Source organism: Bemisia tabaci, chromosome 2 (assembly GCF_918797505.1).
Source record: "Bemisia tabaci chromosome 2, PGI_BMITA_v3".
NCBI lineage: Eukaryota > Metazoa > Arthropoda > Insecta > Hemiptera > Aleyrodidae > Bemisia > Bemisia tabaci.
This window is the reverse complement of record NC_092794.1, coordinates 27,013,690-27,031,915: the sequence shown is the minus strand read 5'-3', so window position 1 is coordinate 27,031,915 and position 18,226 is coordinate 27,013,690. Positions and strand designations below refer to the sequence as shown.

Below are 18,226 nucleotides of genomic sequence, written 5' to 3'. Positions count from 1 at the left end.
AAGTCTACTTAACCGAAAAATCGATCAATATTTCTTACTTAATTCTAGACCCCTACTTATTCCTAAGGAGCACTGCGTATCCTTCAAGTCCAGTGCCTGGCTACTTCAGTATCACCGCTCTATTCCTCAATAGACTCTATTAGCGGGGACGTCACGTAGGGATTTTTCTTTATATCGAATTGGACTCAAACAACCACAATGATATAACTTATTTTAATGCTAACAACAAGTTTAAACCGATATGTACATAGCTATTCTGTGACAGACACTAGTAGCTTCAATTGCCTTGGCCCGGGCGTTTTGCGTCTCGTCGGCACAACGCAAAAAGACAGGTCACCGTGCTTCATGCTGCCCGCAATGCGGCGGCACGCAACACGCATTACGCCCAAGTGATCAATCTGCTATCGCGGCGCTTCGTCTCCTGCATTTCGGCGATGAATCCAAATCCAATTCATCAAATCCAAAATAAATCAAATTTTATCAAATTTTAAAGCGTACACGTCGGAAACTTCCGAATGTCCTCCGTGCGATATCAATAATACCTACATATGCCTTCTAAGTTACGATCAGGAATCGTAACTTTTCAAAATCACTCAACAATTAATAAGTCAATCAAAGTGTTCGTTGCGGACACCCTGTTTATCGATCCTTTTCCATGGGTTTAAATGACAGATCAATCGATACATCGCAAAGTACGCCACGCCACTGGTTGCAATTCAACCTAGAGATTAGGTGGATCGCATTTAGCGAAAAGGAACCCGCGCGATTACAGTCATTTCAAAATCGTGCAACTTTTTTTAAAAAAAAACACTTAAAAAACGTACAGCTTCAAAATTTACAGTTATTTACCTATAAAAGTAACCACTTTTAATTGGGAAGCAAAAACTATTTGCTATTCTAGGAGGTTTTTTTAGATACTTATGAACGTGTTCATGTTAATTATGCAAAATTTTCACAACATTGTAATCGCGCCGGTTCCTTTTCACTAAATGCGATCAAGGTCAATATCTCCCAAAGATTTGGTTAATTTAACCCACAGAAAATCTGACCAAAAATATAAACTGCACGTTAAGGTTACTTTGAGTTATACTTCCCATTTTGACACAGCAATATGTCAATTCAATGCTGCCGTGCTGAGGAAGAACGCCGTATGAGCATTCGAGAGTTGCCAAATTTCCCTTGATAAAACATATATTTTTGACGATATTCATACATATTTGTCCTTGTTGAAATTTTCAGATATTTTAGTTTAAGTGCGTACAAAGTTGCCTGAAAATTTGAAAAAATAATATTTGCAATGGAGATGTTGCATGTGTGAGGGATTTGCGATTTGACTGTTGTTTCTTATGTAAAAGTTCGCGAGAAACACGATGGTGCCACTGGTTTTCTCTGAAATCAACTCCCAAGCTCAAAAAAGCTCTCAAAGTGAGGCCAAAATGGAGGGGATATCCCGCCCTACCCTGAGAGTCCACCTCTACGTCAAAACAAACTCTCCACGCAAAGATAGGGAGCAAATACATTGACAGGGCTGCCACTTCATTTGGGGACTCCAAAACTAAAAACACGGCAGCCCTGCTAATGTATTTGCTCCCTACCTTTGCATGGAGAGTTTGTCTTGATGTAGAGGTGAACTCTCAGGGTAGGGTGGGATATCCCCTCCATTTTGGCCTCAACTTGAGAGCTTTTTTTGAGCTTGAGAGATGATTTCAGGGAAAACCAGTGGCAACATCGTGTTTCTCGCGAACTTTTACACAAGAAACAACAGTCAAATCGCAAATCCCTCACACATGCAACATCTCCTTTTTCTCAGTAAATTCGATTTTAATCGGAGGAAACTTGGCAACGTCTGAGGACTCATGCGGCGTTCTTCCTTAGCACGGCAGAATGCCTGTCGGTCTCTAATCCTTCTCTATGGACGCTGAGCTTGCGCATGGTCCCCCGGAAAAACTTTCTAATTACCTTTGGAAAGGCACGCACCAAAGAGGGCAGAAATGAAGGAGCGACTCGGACCCCTCTATCCTCGGACAGAGCTCGAGCGAATGCAACTCCCCCAGGGACTCTTTTCGAGAAAAACATGGGGCATGGTCGAAAACGAGGGGAAGTAGGACGGCGATGGGGCCGAGAGAGAGTGGAGCTTCTGGGACAAATATTGACCGACTAGACGCTGTTCACCCGCACAAATCTCTCGGAGCGAATGGTTTTCATTAGGAAAGCGCGATCTCTATCTACATTTCCAGTTAGAAAGAAAAACGGAGATGGCGTGCCTAGAGACGCTGTGGATTCTTTTCTATACGGTATTAAATATGTGATCAATCAGTGTTGGAAACTCACAGGCGCCAACGCGCCAAATGCGCCAAACATCTTGCGTCTAAATTTTCATTGAATGCGCCGTAATATGTAGGCAAAAAGTCAATTTGGCCCCGAAAAAATCTTCAATGGCGCCTGAAAATTGGCCTTGATGCGCCACATGGTTCCTAAAAATCAAATGGACGTAGTTCTACACTGAGAAAAAACTATGGTTTATAAACCTATTAGTGGTTAATATGGAACACCACTAATAGTAGTACCTCTACATATAATAATAGCACATATACCTTAGTTATGGTCTCTGTACCTTAATTAGGTACAGAGACCTTAGTATGGTTCACAGACCGAGAATCAGTAGTTTATTTACGACTATTATAGGTGTTCCATATTTACCTCTAATAGGTTTATAAACCATAGTTTTTTCTCAGTGTACCAAACAGACCTATGTGGAAGTGAGAAATATGGGGTGTGCTCGTTAGTCTCTGGCCGTAAGAGTGAATGAGAATAATAAAGCGCCAGTGACGTCAGCGACGATGACGGGAGCAACGCCGCCCGGCAACGTGGTCTTTAACTCATGAGTCCTGTCCACAAGGCTCTCTTGCCATGCCCGCGGCTCATGAGTTCCGCACTCAGCTGCACATAGGTCTCTTTGATAGAATGCAATATCCCGCTTTTCCAATTCTTCAAAAGGAACCACGCACACTTTTACATTGCTTCTTATCCAGATTTCTAGAGCACACCCCACATTTCTCATCGCCACATAGGTCTGTTTAGTAGAAATACGTCCAAATGTCAGTTTCGAACGCTGTGATCAATGCAAAAGTTCCATTCGAAAGAAAGAAAGGCAAATAGTGATTCGTAGTTGGATGTATTTCTGTCGAACGGAACCAGAGACAGGTGGGGAAGAAGGGGTGTGGTCGTTAGTCGAGGGTCGTAAGAATGAGTGGGAATTATAAAGCACCCGGTGACGTCAGCGACAACGAAGCCGTCTCCGTTGTCGCTCTAGGTCGGCCTTAACTCATGAGCCCTGTCCACCACGCCCTTTTGCCATGTCTATGACTCATGAGTGCTGCATACAATTGGCACATATAGTTCCGTTTGACAGAATGTAAAATCCCGATTCGCCATTTCTCCAAAGGGAATCACGCCCACTTAAACATTGTTTCTTATGCAGCTTTTTAGAGCTTTTTAGAACATAAATGTGGTTTAATAATTTTAAACTCCGCCGCCGCGCCGCGCTGACCGCACCGTTTGGTGTAATGCGTGAAGTATTCATGCAGTCTTGTAGGCGCCATGCGTTTCACGCCACCCGCTGCTCACCGCAAACCTTATCTCTGTGTGGACAAGGCCTTCCATTTATGTGAAATGAATGAAACAAGTATAAAAGAACAAACATAAATGTGGTTTAATAATTTTAACTTTCGCCGCCGCGCTGTCCGCACTGTGATTGGTGCAGTGCGTGAAGTATTCACGCAGTCTCGTAGGCGCTATGCGTTTCACGCCGCGCCGCCCGCTGCTGACCGCGCGCAGCGACCGCACTGTCTTTGACGTAACGCGTGAAGTATTCATGCAGTCTTGTAGGCGCTAATATGTGTTACATGCCGACCGCCGCGCCACGCCGAGGGTTTCTCCTTTTCATCTCAAGTTCTCGTCATCATTGCTCTCTGTGCCGCGCCGTTCCAGGCCAAATTGCGTGTTCGGTTTCTCTCTTAGTGTTAACTCGACTAATTAAAGGTGCTGTCTATTGTATCACAGAAAGACGACAAATTTAGAGATATACTCTCAGGAAATGAGAGATTTTGTCACCTTTTCTCGTTTGTAATTTTTTTTCTGAGTAAAAGTTTTTTTACACCTATCTTTAATAAATTGCAAATTTGCCGCCCCCTAAATTTGCCGCTATGGGCCGCGGCCCATGTGGCCACCCCCTAAATCCGGTCCTGCATAACACAGCGTTCGTCCGACTTCTCACTCCAAAATTGAGATCCGAGTCTAAAAATGTATACACGTGCTTTTGAAGGCTCGTACATTCAAAAAGCTGTACTCCTTGAAAACGGTGGATGTCGACATCCGCCGTTTTTTCAGATAAGGCTTTCAGTTGCGTTTTTTCGTTAGTACCTCTCTTCCTCACAAGCGCGACCCTTCTTTCCCCCGCAGAGGCTCTTCGCTGCCCTGCACACTAGTTCTGCCGTGCTAAGGAAGAACGCCATATGAACCTTCGGGCGTTGCCAAATTTCCTTTGATAAAACACGAATTTCCTGGTAAACTTATGAATATTTTCCTTCCAACTTTTCGGATAATTTTGTTCGCGATTTTCACCTACAGTTCCTGATCATTTCAAGGAAAAATATTAATAGCATTTCTCAGAAACGAACATTTTATCGAAGTAAATTTGGTAGCTCTCGAATGTTCATACGGCATTCTTCCGTAGCACGGCAGAATTATCCTCTTTCTATTGGCTGCCGAAACTACAACGGCCACCACCTCCTATTTTTTTTCTACAGGTGTAGCTGACCTACCTACTGGAATGAGAGGACCTCTTCAAACACTCGACCTTGCCCTCCTTCGCTCCCGATCGCATCGTGGAAAAAGCCCAAATGGATTGAAATGCCGGTGCAACAGGTGGCAATGGAGATCCATTGCAAAACATATCCTCAGACAGAATATAGTATTCAAAGTTAAGAACTAGAAGGAGTGTTGCAACTTCAACTGGAGGAGGCCCGCACTCGGCTCTCGTCGACAACGCCGCGATGACGCGACGACGCCGCACCATGCAAAACGTGGACGCGGCGACGACGACCTGCGAACAAAGCAGCCGAGGCCCTCGGCGCAAGGGGTGGGGAGGGGGGCGAAAAAAGGCGGGAACGCGAGGGGGGTCGCGGGGGGCCGCAGGGCTGAAACGGTGTATTGTGGCAGTAAGAGTGCGTGCTCGAATGGATCAAGTTTCAAGAGCTCAGAACAAGTTTAAACAAGAAGGAGTATCTCGGCTCAAGAGTTCTTCACTGCTCTTTGGCAAAATGGCGCTTAAAACCTTTGAGATTTTTCTCTCTTCCCGGCCCGCCCCCCCTCCCCCCACTTTCAGCCCCTGCCCCGGCGCGTTTTTTTCTGAATACACCAAGTGTCAAAGCTGCATCAAATTCTGCTACCGTCATAATTTAGCCCTCTCTACTTCTATCCCCTCCTTTTCTCCTCAAATTAACGAACGAAACTTCGGAGTCGCACAAATGACTTGGATTCAGAGCACTCGCGAGTGACCGGAGGGGGGGGGGGATTTGGCTGATTTATCGAGCTCAATGCCTCTGCCTGGATGACGAAGGATCCAGTATCGGAAGTTGACGGCTTAAATCTGAAACCATGCGCAACATCGATTCTCCAAATTTCTGCGCTTACTTCATTTTTCGGTGGAGTAAATAGTATGCGCGCGCGGTATTTGAAAGATATCCACCTGGTTTTGAATTTAGGGGCTGGATCACAATTCAGCTGATGATGGGAAGGTATCCGGCGGAAGAGTCATATGCAGAAACGCAGTTAAAATTTTTCATCGTCCACTAGCAGCCTAGCTGCACTTTCAGCCGCTTGACAAAAAACTTGCCGGGAGTATTCTATTCGAAAACCATTCTTCCATCTCACTCATTGCTTTGCCGAATTAGACGACAAAATTCAGGCGTATCTGCAGTCATCTTTCACTAAAGATTCGCCTTCAAGCCTTGCCAGATAGGCAAAATACCTACCGAGGAACGAGTAGTCGCAGATTCAAAACTCATTGTCAGCATGCTTCATCTCGATCCAGCCGTGCTTCCATTGATGCACTGGAAGACTTTGAGTAGGTGTTTGTACCTATGTGTTGTATGCGTGTGTTTGTAGTTATATCGTTCACTTGATGTGCCCATCTTATTCCACATGCACGCTTTTCCTCTTTGTAGTATGACATTTTCAGACGCGGCATTGAAAACTATTTTCAATTCTTCTTATCTCTTTTAAGAAACCAAACATCGAAAGACAAATACGCAAATATTTATGAAAAAATTGAAAGTTGCCGAGGAGGTAGATAGTAAACAATACAAACTCACCGGAGCTTGGAAAAACAGGAATGTAAAATGGATATTATCAGGTTACGTGAGGTGCATGAAATGAGGTGGTCAAGTCCAAAAAAAGGCCCAAAAATGGCAAATTACTTTCCAAAAAGTTACAGATCTTACTTTATTCTTGATGCAGAATAAAAAGTTGAAGAAATATTCTTAGAATGAGAGAATTTAGGAAATTCTTTCTCCACGAGAGGACCTCGGTTGGACTGTAAGCTTTTTGGCCTTTACCACCTCCTCTGTGTCAAAAAAAAATGATGATATCAATGGTGAAAATAGAAAGCAACATTATCTTGACAGCGATGTTTCTAATTTCCGCTTTTAATGCATTTGGTTTTACAGGCAAACTAGAAATATTTCTTTTGAGATTATTAAAGTATTTTTTGGGATGATAGAAAGTGAAAAATGCAAAATTTGGCGAATTACTTAACCCTCAGATGCCCATTAAACCGGGTCAAATTGACCCAGGCTTGCTAAAAATACGTGCCCCGTGGGTTTCATTTGACCGGTACATACGAGCTTTAAATATAGTTCTACAAATACATTTGAAAAAGGAATAAAGTCACATTGAAAAAAAAAAAAAAAAGAAAGAAAATTCGAGAGTTAACACAGCCGACGATAGGAGAGACACCTTTGGGCTTCGTTTTTTGACTTTTCTCCCGAGTCCGAGCAACACCTCATTGACAGCCGCCTCGCGCCATCGCGCCTTCAATTTTGCAGATGCAACACGGACATCCATCGAGCACGAATAGTTGTATCTCTGCGCCGTCATCATAACGCGCGTCTTTTCCTATGCTCTATTTCCATATTGTGTTTATTCGTGATTCTCGCGAACTTTTACATTAGAATCAATGGTCAAATCGCAAATCCCTCACACATGCAACATCTTCATTGGGCCTCGTTTTTCAACTTTTCTCCCGAATCTGCGCGACATCTCATAATTGGCAGCATAAAGCAGAGCATTGCGAGTTTACGCCTCGCGCCATCGCGCCCTCAACTTTACAGGTGCAACACGGACTTCCATCAAGCAATTGAGGTTAGTTGTACTTCTGCGCTGTCACCAACGCGCATTAAGGTGTCTCATATTTTTGAAATTTGAGATAAGTTTAGGTTAAGTTTGTCCAAAATATGCTATGACGTGACCAAATCAATATGTTAAAAAATAAAATTTTAAAAAAGAGGAAAAAAGGGTTGATAGGTTTTTAAAGCGCCCCTAAGAGCGCACATATAAAAAGTGGTATCTTTGGCGAAAGTTGTGTCGTTTCGGGGAATGTGTTTATTTATAAACTCTGGAAACCGCAAGCTAGATCAAATTGACCAAACTATCTCTTCTAGGCTGGCTATACATGGCGGGTGAGAAGGTGAGCGAGAATGTGTCAATATGTTACCAGAAAAGTAAAAATTTAAAAAAAATTATTTTTTGCTTTAAAAAACACAGAAATAAAATAGATAATGCCGCAAAAACTATCAGCAATGAATCACGATGTAGGTATCTAAATATATGGGATAATACATAACCCGACTTGGGATATTGCGTATGAAAAAAGTCTTAGGCATCTTATGTTAAAAAAGATTGGGTAAACATTGGAACATGACCAGAAATGGGAAGTGGAAACCGGTAAAAAGAAGTGAAAACCTAAAGTGAAAGTTTGAACCCGGAAGTGGAAAGTAAAAACCGGAAATAGAAAGGGAAAACTGCGAGGGGAAATTGAAAACCAGAAATGGAGAGAAAATACCGGACGTTAAAGGTGAAAAGCGGAAGTGGAGAGTCCGAACCGGAAATAAGAAGTGAAACCCGGAAATCGGAACGGAAAACTGGTAGCGGAAGTTGAAAATTAGACGAGGGAAATGCAAACTGGAATGGGTGTTCACATTTTTTGTCGTTTTCAGGCAAGTTCCCGAATTTTTCTGGCCGTAATCTCTTAGAAGCAGATAAAATGTATCCCCTTGTATACATTTATATGCAGTTGACTTATAATCGACAAAAATTGAGGTACAAATCTATGATCTGTTACCTGTAATTTCATGAAGCGGCGTAAAATTTGAAAAGCCCGCTAAGAGAACAGTTAGTTCTTTAGAACGCTGCAAGAGAGCGACACATTCGTCCAATATAGAAAGTCACAACTGACGACAGAATCTTCATTACAACCCCAACAGAGTCGTCAACCCTATTTTGCGTAGCCCATGCGCTTAGCGTGTTGTGTTGGTTGTGTTTGTTTGTGATTGTGTTCGTCGTAAATGTTTTGGTCCTACGGCTTTTAGTTTTGATGCGTAATTTATTACTATTCGTGCGTTTCTAATCCTTGCAAAGTTCTTTATTGAGTCTCGTTTTCGCTTGAACTGACTGTGGTCCTCAAGTGCACATCAACATCGGATTTCCTGTGTTCTTTCCAGTTTTCGGTTCGAGAATTTTCTCTGCTGACTACTAGGTAACAGCCACCGCATGGCTACCATTTAGATAGCCTACATGGCGTTTTTAGTCGTAGAATAAGAACTTGTAATAGTTTAAACATTTTTACGATAATAGACTGCATGTTTTCTTTACTTTTTCAACGGCTAGAGTCAGGAGTTTATGTGCCCAAAAGCAGTGTGATACTGCTTTAAACTTGGCTGGAAGATGAAACTTGGAAGCGTCGAACATGTCAGAGTGCATTATTTCTTGAGTTCTCTCCTCTAAATTCATCGCTACTTTTCACTTCATTTTCTGTATGACCTGCTGCCAACAGACCTTTCAAGATAACCAAGGCAGTTTTTTTAAGGGGCTTACCTTATCCTCAGCTAAGAGGACAAACATCGAGGCCGTGGCTCTTATAGGAGGACATGAATTTAGCCAAAACATGGATTTTAGTCGGAACCAATTTTGAGACAGTGCAAGTAGTTCTACAGTATAGTAGTACCTACACAGATAACTCTTGTTTTCATTCAAGACCACTAACAACTTGCTCTTGCAGAAAGAACTAATATTCTGCATCATCAGAAATTGATTCATTCAGTTTCATTGTTCACCCAATAGATTTACCTACTCTGTCTACACTTTTAAGTAATAGGTGTGTACTTTCAATTGAGGATGATTTAAACCCTTCTCTAGTACTTATATGGCAAATTTGGAAGATTGGTCACATTTAGGCTGTTGATGTAAATTTGCCTGATTCTATCTAGTTCTTCACTTTTAAGTGGCAGGTACACATGTGAGTTATAAGCGCTTGATGGAAATGAAACACACTTATCAGGAAAGTAGGATTTGGATCGTTGGACGTCAAGCTATCAAAATCCTCCTTGCCTATTGGTGTCACTTTTTCAACAAGTGCTTGTAACTCTTACGTGTATCTGGACCTTTAGTACCAGATGCTTCTGAACGATTCATTGACCTTTAAGGATCAATGAGTGTTGAATAAAAATGTTTGGCACTTTGATAAAGACATACAAGTCATTGGACCATTCAAACAAAGTTGAATAAACTACTTATTAGTTATTGGATAAGTACTTAGTTCTGTTCCAAAAGAACTCTTAATATCCAGCTGTGGCACTGCATTAGCTTTTGAACTCAAGGCCTTTCTCCAGGTATTTGTCAAATTTATTCAGAAGCAGATAAAATTTCCCATCGAAAGACGCACAATTTTTTGACAGTAATTAATCATTTTCATCATTCATTAAGTACAGCCCACTTCAGATTACTTTTCCTCTTCCGCTGTATGAGCATACAGCAAAAGAGGAGAAGTAATCTGAAATAGGATCCACAGGATTGCTCCCACTCACTTGAGCACATACATAGATGTTTTCCTGTGAACAAAGAGTGCGTAATGAAATCTGAGGCCTCTTGCATCTTAGCTTCTGTCTAATTAAAAGTTACTTTCAGCATTAAGAACATTAATTACTTGAACATGCCTCAGATGAATTTTTAAGAAACCCAAATAATCCTAAGAGCAGCTGCTTTCCTCTGCCATTGTTTAAGGGCTTGAGTTGATGTTCCAAAAAATTGATATGCTGATTAACTTCAAAACTTTTTTTTGTCACGGATAGTTCTCGGTCTTTAAAACATGGTTGCATTCACCTGCAACGCCTGCGGGGCATCTGTGAAGAAAGCTGCAGTGGAGAAGCACTATTTCGGCGAGTGTAGACGAAGCCGTGTGGTTGACGTTACTTGCATTGACTGTCTCCAGGATTTCGAGTAAGTCACAGTAGATCTCAAATTTTCTGTTTCTGGAGCATTTTGCCTACTTTAATAATAAATTCAAAGCTGCTTTTTTAGGCAATTCCTTTTCAGTTTAAGAGGAGGAAGAAGGAAAGAAAACATCAGTGGCATAGAGAGACTTCAGTTAGTAGGTAGAAATAATGGCCAATGAACAAATTCGAAAGAATTACCTACTTTACTGTGTAAGAGTCATGAAAGACCTTCCTACTTGGAATCTTTAAAATTTCAGCAAAATGAATGTATTATAATCTGTATAGAACATGGTAATTGATTGAAAAAAATTTAGCTACAAGCCAAAATAAATTAAGCCAGTAATATTTCAAACTACATGGAGATGAGAAATAATAAAAAACTGACAAGAAACAAAGCAAACATTTTGATTGCCAATAAACTGGGGTCTTCTTCAGTGCAAAAGGAAACATTTTACAAAATAAAAAAGCTACAGAACTATCAGCACACTTGAAATTAGTACAGCAAAAATAAAAATCTATTGCAACCACATCTTGGAATAAAATCAAAATAATTTTGATGAAGAAATAAATTTTGTCTTATTTTGATTTTATTCCAAGATGTACTTAGTTGCAATAGATTTGTGCTTTACTTAGTTTGCTAAAAGTTTTGTAGCTTCTTTATTTTTTTATTTTGTAAAATGTTTCCACTTGTTTTTCCTTTTGCAATTAAGAAGACCGCAGTTTGCTGGCGGCCGAAATGTTTGCTTTGTTTCTTGTAAGTTTTTTAATATTTCTCATCTCTGTGTAGTTTGAAATATTACTTGTTTAATTTATTTTTTGCTTGTAGCTCAATTTTTTTTAATCAATTACTATGCTGTGTGCAGCTTAGCCAGCCAAATTTGGCATTAAAATGTATAATCTGTAAATGTATAGCTTTTGTCGCAATAGAAATCCCTTGCTAAAAAACTTTGGAAGCAGAACATAAAAGTTGAACAAGCTTGTAAGAACACTCTTGTCTCTTTATTTTTCTCAAGTGCCTTGATTTCACTCTGTCGTATGGTCCATTTCTAAATCTATTCTGCGATTTTTTAAAAAGATCAAATATGAAGATGGAAACTACAAACTACTGTCAATCTCACTATACCTAACTTAAAATTTCCTATTGTCCCTCATCTCAACAATCTTAATGTGGTTTAACCATCTCCTGTTCCAGTGCTGAAACCTACCCTGCTCATGTACGATGCCTGACCGAAAATGAAAAGTATGGTGAAAAGGGCACTGTTGAAAGGCCCAACAATAAAGGAGAAGTGAAACAACAAGACTGGCTTGGAATGATCGCAAGGATCTATGAAACTCACCCTTTAAATTCCAAACACAAGCAAATTTTACAGCATATCATAAATCTTGATAATATTCCAAGGAAAAAGAAGCCATTCCTGGTAAGTTTACGATCTTTAAAAATCTGATAGATTCTTATCAAATCAGAACAGTATCAATAACACAACTGTAAGAATGCTTATCTCGCTTGCAATGTTTCAAAATCTCTGCTCCTAGTTTATTTTTTAAAAGGAGGTTGAACCCTTATCATGGCTTAAAATTTTCATGTAGTGTTTTAGAGAAGAAAAAACACTGAAATGTTCAAGAAATAATGTTTAGTAGTTTTCCATGTAGATTATAATTCAAGGCAGAAAGTCGCCATGCTGTGAACCAAAATACGGGTTTCAGCTTTAATTCATATTGCATTGATGACTGCAATATTTCTTCTCATGTTTCATTGCTCTTAAAGGATGCGATTCAAGTCCTTGCTATCGTAATATGCTATACAGACTTAAAATTTTTTGTAAGGGAAAAGGTTACTTACTCTTTTCTTTGATGACTTTAAGTCTATTTCCATCCCAATTTTGAAACCATCACTTTATTGCGGTCATCAAATACACTGTCCAAGGTCTCTGAGAAATTTTCTACGAACCTTGCTCTTGTGAAAATATCAAATTAAATCACTATAGCACTACTCGATTCTCAATTTCTGCTATGACCAATTTAACCCCCCCCCCCTCTCTCTCTCTCCCCTTGCACTGCTTCTAAGATGAAGGCCTCTATCCTTTAACATGTAATGAAAACGCTTACCTTGACCCTACCTCCCCCCTCCCCGTAGAGCGCTTGTATTTTATGAGCCCCTAGAAAAACGTCAAATTTTGAAGATCCTATGAAATTAGCCCCCAATAGTTGTTATTTTCTCTGGTTGTTGATAGGACCTTATTAGGAAACATATTCACCATCACCCTTCAAATCTCTGATTTTTGACTAATTTTCTAATTTTCCTCTTCCAGAATTTCATGAAAAACAGTGCCCGCATGTTTGCCAAAGACGAATCAGTCATTGAGAGTTTGTATGACATATTAGACAAAGAATTTAAAGCCATGCAAGCGGCCAATAACAATGCAAAGAGGCCTAACATTCAAAATGGAAGCAAGGCTGAGAACGTTGCCATTAACTGTGATGAAACTCCTGTAGAAAATAGTGAAGTAGTGTCTGAAAAGAAAAAGAAGAGGCGGCATAAACTGAAAAGTGAATCTAGGGAAGAATCAACAGCCAGCGCTGAAGCAGAGAACTCATTGATTGAACCAGAAAGTGAGAATAATCCACCACCTTCAGAAGAAGCTGCTGACAGTGATAAGAAACTATCTAAAAAAGAAAGAAAAGAGAAGAAGAAGCGTGATAAGTATTTAACCGAACTAAACGAAATTGAAAAGTATGAAAAGACTGAAGAGCCAGACAACAGTGCCACCGCCGATGAAGAGGTATCAGGAAAAAAGAAAAAAGAGAAGAAGAACAGACATAAGTCTGAGTCTGAAATGGAGACTGTTAGTGCGAAAACAACTGTGGATAAAAACGGGACTGATGATTCTGCTCCAATTGAGCGCAAGCTCTCCAAAAAAGAAAAGAAGAGGAAGATCTCAGAAAATGCTGCTGCCGAAGCAGAGGCTAAAAAGAAACATAAGCATCTGAAAGGTAAGTAATCTTATTAACAACAAAATGAAAAATTTCACTGAAAAGATCATCCGTAAATCGATTTTAAATTCTAGCTGTGCCAATTCTGGATAGCCAAGAAGATAGAATTTGGAGTGCGTTCACTTCCTATTTTATGGCAACTGCTGATGCTGGGATCAAAAAAACAAACAGCATTAAAATGCGCATACTATCAACTCTAATGAACTGCAGTTTCTATCATGAGCTGATAACAAGGAACTTTTGCAATTTTTGTATAAATTCCGTACCAACATTAGTTTGCCTTTTGAACAAATTAAAAATTCCAAGCTCTGAAGTTGGTATTTGTAGTTGCTTTGTCATGGAAAAACTAATCACACTGTTTGTCAAAGCTTTTATGTCCTTGTACCGAGATATTATCACATTGGTATCAAAAATTAAAAAGCGACTCAAACGATTAAAATATAGTGTCTATCAAGAAAATTATTATTATATCAGTCAAATGATTCTTGGTTCCAAAAAATCCTTTTTGGAAGACAATAATGCAAATGTTCCATCTCAAAACTCACTCAACTTTTTTAAACAAAAAGAAGGGGGAACCTCTTGTCTGGATTTACATGGTTGACAAAAAAACGTCAAAATATATAGATAGAAACCAAAGCTAAGTCGACAATCAACATGAAAACCGTATTAAGAGCTTGCTGGTATGGGACAAATTTGAATGTACAACATTCTTTTGTGTCTGAATATGCTAAAATCGGTACGTCGTTCTCTAAGAACTCCTAAGTGAGACGTTCTCTTTCAATTCATTGAAACCTTAGCCTGGAAATGAAATCTTGTGTAATGTGAGAAACCATTGAGCTATTTCAACTCTGTCTCAAATCTGCATCTTGATATTTATCCAGGACACTTGACTTAAATTAAGCAAGTTTCCAAATTTTAATCCACAGTACTCTTAATTATATCATTTGATAGTTACTGGTAAAAACATTATCACAATTCATCGGGTCTCACCATTGTATTCTCTCTCCCTAAAACCAATTGACAATGGACGAGAAAATTTTTTGTGAAAGAAAAATGCTGGTTATCACGAGTGGCGCTTGACAAAAATATGGCGGCATTCGGACTGGATGATTCCTTTTTTATAGAGAAATTCATGTCATACCGGGTGTCTTTCTAGAGAGGGAGAGAGCACTATATTTTCTCTCTATTACCAGAGGGTTGCTGTTGGTCTGGGAAAGTTAGAGAATTCAAGGGGACCGGGAAAAGTCAGCGAATTCATGCAGATACTTTAATGTGTTCAGGGTTTAGCAGAAGTGAGTGTAATTTAAAGGAAAAAAATTAAGGTGGAAGTTTAATGAAAATGTCAGGAAATTTGAAACCTTTGGAGTCAGGGAAAAGCAAAATTAGTCAGGGAATTTGAAGGTGAAGATATTATGGCAACCCTGCCATAGAAGTAATACATTCATGATAACCTTGTCCGATGTGCTGTAATCACTAATAAATTGTCCTCTGTATTTATAGGTAGTGCTGATGTGCCAGAAATAGAGCAAAATCAAGGTAAAGATCCAGAGGGCTCCGAAGAAGAGACTCAGGAATTTATCAAACCTAACAAGTTCAAAATTGACAAAGTTGTGCAAACAATCCTTGATTCTCACGGTGGCGAAATTGCTTTGAAACGTCTAGCGAAAAGAGTCTGTACTGAGTACCAAATTCGGTGTGGAGTCCAAGATGCTGATTATATCATGGCCAAGTTCCAGAAGAAAATCTACAACATCCCCGGTGTCAAAATCATCAAAGATAAAGCTGTCTTACAAAACTGAAGCGGTTCTGAACTCACATTAAATTATTATTCCGTAAATTAAGCTAGGATTAAAAGTGTACCTATCTCCTATTGGAACGTTTCTTTAACGTTCTAAATGCAAGTCTTTACAAGATAACCTAAGTATTTTGCCTTTGTTTAGTTACTGAATCTTCTTCTTTCCTTCTGTTCTTTTTTTCCTCTTATTTTATTCAATTTTCAAATATGTTTCAGTGTATCTCCTGAAAAAACCCCATATTAAGTGGAAAATCAAATCCATCTTTATAACACTCTCTTTTAAGAGAAATCTACAGCAGATAAAAACAAACATGATTCATCTTACACTTTTGGATCATCTGACTTTTATTTATATCTTCATTTCATAAAGAAAAAAGATCGAGCCAAAGGAGAGTGACTTGTGGGATATCACTGTGCAGAAGGGACATATTGACAGTGAAATTCAGACCATGTATCTCTTTTTCGGTGTTCAAAAATCTCTGCTCCCATTTTATTTTTGTAGGAAAACAAATTAATGTCATTCTTGAAATTTTCACCGAGTATTCTTCCAACTGAGAGGAATGATCACAGAAGTTTTCATGAATTAAAGTTTAGTAGCTTCTCATTTAAAAAATGAAGTATGACAGAAAGTCTGCAACGTCGCAAACCGAGATGCATGGTCTAGTAGTTTCACTGTTGATATGTGTTTGGGCAGTTTTTCACAACTTGTACTATATTTAATAACGGAGGTTGTTTTCTAAAACTTCCTCACAGGTAGATAATTTCTGCCGTGATATCCTGTCAGTATTTATCATCGTTAGTTCTTTCCTCTTTTTTCTCTTCTCCACAAGCCGAGATTGAAATTGTGATACTCACCCCGCTCATGTTTTAGACATTGAAATTGTTCAGCATAATATTGATGTACCCAAACTCTTCATTTTGAATTGCAAAAAAGAGAAATTAGTCATTTTTAGGTGTACGGCAGCTTTTTCAGGTGGACCAGTTCTACCTACCTGCAGCATTATGCCCCTCATTTAAGATCAACGAATACGTATTTCTTTTTATTTCTCTGCAACAGTGGGAATGTTGTAGTGTTCTTGTTTCACCTGTCTGAAGGAATTCATAAAACGATTGTAGCACCAATTTTTTCCACCCAGTTTATACTTTTTTTATGCTAGATCTAAATCTTGTATTTATGTATAAGATACTTAATAGAATAAGATGACTCACTTATCAATCTAAATTTTCAATTAATGAATTCCAAGTTTCATAAAATTAGTTGAGAGTAATTTTTTTTTTTTTTTTTTTTTTTTTTTTAATCCTATTAAATCGATTACACACTATTTATAATGCATTTTTAGTAATGAATGGGAGTTTGTATTGCTAAATCTAACCTTTCCATTATTAAACTCAGGGTAAAGCATGTCCTGTTAAATTGGAGAGGGGTTGCAGGAGTATGGGCGTATTGTACCCTTTCTGAGTACAATCAGGCTGTTCTTATACATATTTTTTTTGCCTTCACTCCTTTTAAATCAGTATCCGCCCCTCAGAAGATTTTCTAATTGTTAATCTTAACTCAAGGAAAGTTTTTTTTTTCCAAGTTTATAAATTTTTATTTGTAATTGGTATAAGTAGAGGTACCCGCAATTTGAAGTGTTCATAAATTTTTCGTAATCATAGAAGATGCCAGGGTGATGTGGGTGTGTGGGGTGGACTAACCGGTTTTTCTCCTAGTTTGATTTTTACAATTTTCTCCATCCTTTTATGGCAATGTTTTATTAACTTGTAGTTTTTATCTGCAAAAATGAAATAAATTTGTTATATTTATGTGCTCATAGAGGCTTTTTTTTCATTTTTTTTCTGTCAGTCTGCCGCTAGCCTAGATTATGAGCAGGTCAAAACAGAATAGAGCGAATTACAGTAGAATCAAATGCATGGAAACTCCATTTTTTCATAGTATTACTTACCTAGTATATGCGTTTGTTCGCAGTTTTTTGCTCCACTCTCTTGGATTTGCATATGCTAACCATCCGTAATTGAGTGAATTGAATCTAGTTGTCCTCACATCATATAGGATTAATATGGTCTCTGGACTGCGAAGCGGTCAGAGGGCAAAATCCCCTAGTAATTTTGAATAAATGAGTCCCTAGGTGATTGACCTTCACATTAAAAATCGGAAAATATTGCTGTGCAATTGAGTCACTTTAAATTTGAATTTCTTTGTGAATACGATCCCCGTATGTGAAATGCATTCAACAGCTCGTCACCATCCGTCCAAAGTATAACAAGCGCCATGCGACTTTTCAAAACCTCCGCTGCCATTTTATTTTTTTACAGAGAAATCGTTGGTTGAATTTGTTTGGAAATGTCACTAAATTTTATCGGCAGCACCAAGAAAATTCATGGTGAAATTTTCGCACAGCTTCGTCGAGCAATTTCTCCATAAAAAAATAAAATGGTGGCGGAAATTTTGAAACGTCGCATGGTGCTTGTGTTACTTTAGTCGGAAGGTGACGAGTTACGACTCGGTAGTCGACGGATCAAGTAAATGAGTAGGAAAGAGAGGAAAGAGGAACCATTGACATGTCAGGTAAGAGTAAATGCAGTGCTGAGGATGAGAGTTGAGCTAGTTGCGTCGCACCAAATTGAAGGAGTTTTCAGCTCCTCGTATGTTGTGTTTCTGCTTCAGCCCAATCCCAATTGCCTCTTCCGTCCAGGCCCGCCACATCCCACCTCGGGCCCTGGTACCAGTTTTAAGGTCCGGGCCCCAAGCACGGAGGGGGGGGGGGGGGTCCGAGGGCCATCCCCCGAGAAATTTTAGAATTTATACGACTAATCGGACGCATTGTGAAGCTTCCATATAGAATTTTTCCATCAATTTCTGCGGAATAATTATGTTTTTTTTTTTTTT

The 18,226-nt window shown here is 39.3% G+C and overlaps 1 protein-coding gene across 1 annotated transcript; it reads left to right on the top strand.

Moving 5' to 3' along the window:
• The first annotated feature begins 8,583 nt into the window (after positions 1–8,583).
• Positions 8,584–17,152, top strand: LOC109032504 (uncharacterized). Its single transcript, XM_019044673.2, has 5 exons — positions 8,584–8,815; positions 10,407–10,554; positions 11,743–11,968; positions 12,860–13,541; positions 15,042–17,152. Exons 2-5 carry the CDS (start codon positions 10,424–10,426, stop codon positions 15,338–15,340), a joined length of 1,338 nt encoding a protein of 445 aa, XP_018900218.2. The 5' UTR covers positions 8,584–8,815; positions 10,407–10,423; the 3' UTR covers positions 15,341–17,152.
• Positions 17,153–18,226: the final 1,074 nt, after the last annotated feature.

Coding starts and splice junctions, on each gene's coding strand:
- LOC109032504 (XM_019044673.2), top strand. CDS start 10,424: ATGGTTGCATTCACCTGCAACGCCTGCGGGGCATCTGTGAAGAAAGCT. Junction 10,555..11,742: donor GACTGTCTCCAGGATTTCGA/GTAAGTCACAGT, acceptor CTCCTGTTCCAG/TGCTGAAACCTACCCTGCTC. Junction 13,542..15,041: donor GAAACATAAGCATCTGAAAG/GTAAGTAATCTT, acceptor CTGTATTTATAG/GTAGTGCTGATGTGCCAGAA.